Source organism: Prinia subflava, chromosome 27 (assembly GCF_021018805.1).
Source record: "Prinia subflava isolate CZ2003 ecotype Zambia chromosome 27, Cam_Psub_1.2, whole genome shotgun sequence".
NCBI lineage: Eukaryota > Metazoa > Chordata > Aves > Passeriformes > Cisticolidae > Prinia > Prinia subflava.
In genome coordinates, this window is record NC_086273.1 from 1,335,778 (window position 1) to 1,340,418 (window position 4,641).

Here is a 4,641-nt window from a genome sequence, read left to right on the forward strand (position 1 = left end):
CCCCAGCAGTGCCCATGGCCTGTCCCTGCTGCAGCCCCGGCACTGCCACCCCCAGCCCTGTGCCCGGCCCCGAGAGCACTCAGGCCCTACAGCAACAGCAGGGCCAGGAGGGCAGCGGGGCAGGGCCACGGCAGCAGCACTGGCAACACCAAGTGCTGCTGCTGCTGGGCACAGCTGCTGTGCCAGCACTGATCTGCCCCAGCTCTGCACACAGACATTGCTGTTGCAGCCACACAGAAGGGAACAAAAGGGGATTATCTGAAGAAACCTCTGCTGGGAGATCCTGTAGTTCATTTAAAGCTACTGAGAGCACAACTCCTCATTCACAGAGTCTGGGGCCACAGAAATCGTGGAGAAAACTAAACCAAGAAATCGCACAAACAATGGCCTTTCTTTGTGAATATCACTGAAAACTAAAAGAAAAAACCACGACAACCAAAACAACAAGTGGTATCAAAGATGCTTTTTATTACAAATAATTTGCGGAAATGAGCCACCAGTTCAGTTTCTCTGAAATCGTCCTGTGATCAGTGTCTGCACAGCAGCCTTGAGCTCCTGGTTCCTCAGGCTGTAGATGAGGGGGTTCAAGGTTGGAGGCACCACCGAGTACAGAACTGACAGGGACAGATCCAGGGATGGGGAGGAAATGGAGGGGGGCTTCAGATTGGCAAAAATGCCAGTGCTGAGGAACAGGGAGAGCACGGCCAGGTGAGGGAGGCAGGTGGAAAAGGCTTTGTGCCGTCTCTGCTCAGAGGGGATCCTCAGCACAGCCCTGAAGATCTGCACATAGGAGAAAACAATGAACACAAAACTGCCAAAATATACAAAAGAACTTAGCACAATGAGCCCAAGTTCCCTGAGGTAGGATTTGGAGCAGGAGAGCTTGAGGATGTGTGGGATTTCACAGAAGAACTGGCCCAGGGCATTGCCATGGCACAGGGGCAGGGAAAATGTATTGGCTGTGTGCAGCAGAGCGTAGAGAAAGGCACTGGCCCAGGCAGCTGCTGCCATGTGGGCACAAGCTCTGCTGCCCAGGAGGGTCCCGTAGTGCAGGGGTTTGCAGATGGACACGTAGCGGTCGTAGCACATGATGGTCAGGAGATAATATCCAGCTGAAATAAAAAAGATAAACAGAAACAGCTGTGCAGCACATCCTTCATAGGAGATGTTGCTGGTGTCCCAGAGGGAATTGTGCGTGGCTTTGGGCACAGTGGTGAGGATGGAGCCCAGGTCGCTGAGGGCCAGGTTGAGCAGGAAGAAGAACATGGGGCTGTGCAGGAGGTGGCCGCAGGCTACGGCGCTGATGATGAGGCCGTTGGCCAGGAGGGCAGCCAGGGAGATGGCCAGGAAGAGGCAGAAGTGCAGGAGCTGCAGCTGCCGCGTGTGTGCCAATGGCAGCAGCAGGAAGTGGCTGATGGGGCTGCTGTTGGACATTTCTTCGCTCTGGACATGAGGTCCTGTTGAAATAGGAGACAGTGATAAGTCAAGGGAGACTTTGCTGAGCAATGCCCAAGCCCTTTCTCCCAGCCCTTCCCTTGCCACTCAGTTCCACCCAATTTTCCTTTTCTCAGAGCCCTTCCTTCAGCCCCGTGCCTGGAGCTCTGCTGGGATCTGGCCCCGTTGCTGTGACGAGCAGGGCTCTGCCCATGGACACCGAGGGGTCAGCTCTGCTCTGCAGCTGTGGGGTCATGGGAACAAGGACAGGGGCCAGTCCTGGGGTTGGATTTCATCAGCCCAAACTGCTTCTGAGGCAGCGGAGCTTGGCAGCATCTCCTGTACCAGGGCTAAGAAATGGTTATGGCCAAAGGAACTCTGAGAGGCTTTCCTGCTGTGCCCAGGGAGATCAGAGAGAACTGTGCAATGCAAGAGCATTGGCTGGAACCCAGTGAAGCCAGCTGCTCTGTCACTGCCTCTCTGCTTATCTGGCATTTCTGAGATCCAGGACAGTCACTGTGTTCCCCTGAAAATCAGCCTGACGCAGCTGAGAGCAGAAGGACCCACAGCAGAGCAAAGTGGCTCAGCCTTTCTCCGAGTCTCAGCCCCACTCCTGGCCAAGGGCACTCCTGTCCCCCACTGTCCCCTGGAGGCAGCTCACAGCTTGGATGGCATCCCCAGGACACACCAAGGCTCCTGTGCATGGCACTGCTGGAGGAGAGTCAGCTCATTCCCAGCCTGCCAGCCTGCCCTGACCAGAGCTCCTCAGGGCAGAGGGAGCTGGGACACCCCATTGCTGTGCTCAGCCTGCACAGGAGGAGCCCCAGGGCTGGGCCTGAGCCTGCAGCTGGAACTGCCATTCCCAGAGAGCCCCTCAGCAATGCCAGGAGCACCTGGGCAAGGCAAGGAGAGAGAGAGGCAGGCCCTGAGGAAAAGCCTTTCCCTGGCCAGCCCTGCACAGCCCCTGCCAGGCAGCAGCAGTGCAGGACAGTGGCCCTCAGGCCCTGGTCAGCAGGGAATGGGCACATGGCAGGAGAGATGCCCTTCATCTCTGCTGCTGCTGCTCTGCCAGCCCAGGAGGGCACTGAGGGCCCCGAGCCCCTGGGCTGAGGGCTGTGCTGGCTGGGAGGGGACAGCAGAGCTGTGCTGCTCAGGGCAGTGTCTGGCCTGCAGGGCAGGGCCGGCAGGTGCCACATCTGCCCTGCAGCAGGGCTTCCCTCAGCACTGCCTCCCTCCCTCCCTGCCCAGGGCTCTGCTGCTGGAGCTGTCCCAGCCCGAGCTGTTCCTGTGGCCCCGGGCTCCTTCCCTGCCAGTGCTGCCAGAGCCCAGCCCAGCCCTGGGCCAGCTCTGCCCTGCAGCTGCTCGGGGCTGCAGGGGTTAAAGAACAGCTCCCCCAGGCCTGGGCACCATGGAAAGGGGATGCTGGATGGATCTGGAGGCTGGGGGGGGTGCAGGCACTTTTTTTTGGTTCCCAGGAAACCCCAGTGTGTTGCTTTAAAAGCCTCAGCCTCTACCCAGCAAAGCTAACTTTCAATTCCCACCAAGCTGAGCCAGGGAAAGCTGGGTGCACAGATTCAGGAAAGCAGAGACTCAAGTAGGAAACTCCTGCCCTGAATGTGCTCATGAAAAGTCCCCTCAGACATGAGCTTGAAATGAGCTGGAGCTCTGAGCAGCCCCGCACACACAGCACCCTCTCCACAGCAGCAGGACCTGCCCTGGCAGGAGTCACTCCTTGCACCCACAGCTGCCCTCCAGCATCCATGGGAGCTCCCAGGCAGGCTGAGAGCTGCCCCTGGCAGGTGGCAGATGCCCTGGGCTGGCCAAGAGCCTTCAGGGCTGCAGCACCTGCTCTGCACCACAGCCCTGGGCAGCCCTGGCTGCAGCCCCAGCTTCAGCCCCTGCAGCCGTCCCTGGCAGCAGGAGCCGTCCTGCCCTGTCCCTCTGACGGTGCCCAGGGCAGCCCCGCTCTGGAGCACATCCTCCCCCAAAGCAGCAAGGGCAGCAGAGCCATCCTTACAGTCACCTCAGTGCTGTCCTGGCTCAGCTTCAGGAGATCCCTGCAGCCACAGACTTACCCTGTCAGAAGTGGGGAACATTTCTCCACGAAGAAGCTCAGAAATGTCCTTCCAGTTTCTTGAGCCTCTGTCTGCTTCATTCCTCTCAGGTACCTGCAAGCAGCACCCTCAGCCCTGCTGGGCTGAGAGAAGAGCATCTCCTCAGGAGAAATGTCTTTTTAAAGCTCTTCCTGGTTTCCAGAATCTGCCCCTGTGCCAGGAGCTTGGTCCAGCTCAGCAGCAAAGAAAAAGTGCAAGGATTTTAATGAGCCTCTCGGGCCTCTGGTGTTGTTTACATCAGATTCATTTCCTCAGAGAGTGTTCAATAAACTGCTCAAGAACTCAAAATTGAATTCAAATACTGAAGTTTCTTCAAGTTTTAATGGGTCCCACTAAGAGACAAGACTGAGAAAGTGTCTCCAAGTTGTAGTAAGAGCAGAACACTGCAGGCAGTGATGACAGGTAGGGACAAACAAGGCAAAGGTGTCTCTGATGCTGACCAAACCTGGATGTGTTTCAGGAATGCAAAGGGCCAAGGCCTGAGCCCCAGCCCCTGCCAAGGCAGATCCTGTCCCTCCCTCCTTGCTCAGGCTCTTCCCGGGCCACTGGGATGTGGGGATGTGCAATGCCAAGGGCAGCACCATGGGGCGGCCCCTGCCAGGCTGCTGAGCAGGGACAAGGAGGCAATGAGGCCCCAGGCCTGCAAGGGTCACTTGTCCCCTCCTGATGCCTCAGGCCCAGGGCCAGCAGCCATGGCCCAAGTGCTGCAGGAGTTGGCTGTGTCAGGGCCTTTCAGCTGCTGCCCATGCCTGTGCCCTGTGCAGCCCAGGCTGTGCTACGGTGTCCATGCCCTGCGCCTCTGTCCCTGCAGGCTGTCGTCATCCCCCGGCTGCCCCACCTGGCTGGGCCCTTCCTTTGCTGACAGCTCTGCGTCCTGCCTGCCTCTGCCTGGCCACACAGAGCCTTGGCCTTGAAACCAAAAGGGTTCATTGAATTTTTACCCTTCCTGTGAAATTTTACAACAGGAAGAAGACATGCAGGCCCTGCTTTCTCAGCATGGATGGTTGGAAGTGAAGAAGACATCTGGCTCAAGAGTGCAGTGATAGAGACAACAAGGAGTGAATCTGGGACGTTCAGGTGGGTCTTATGGAAA

At 57.7% G+C, this 4,641-nt stretch overlaps 1 protein-coding gene across 1 annotated transcript; it reads right to left on the bottom strand.

Moving 5' to 3' along the window:
* Nucleotides 1–460: 460 nt before the first annotated feature.
* On the bottom strand, nucleotides 461–1,506 carry LOC134562438 (olfactory receptor 14C36-like). The gene has a single exon (XM_063419834.1). It carries the CDS (start codon nucleotides 1,432–1,434, stop codon nucleotides 502–504), a length of 933 nt encoding a protein of 310 aa, XP_063275904.1. The 5' UTR covers nucleotides 1,435–1,506; the 3' UTR covers nucleotides 461–501.
* Between the last annotated feature and the right edge of the window lie 3,135 nt (nucleotides 1,507–4,641).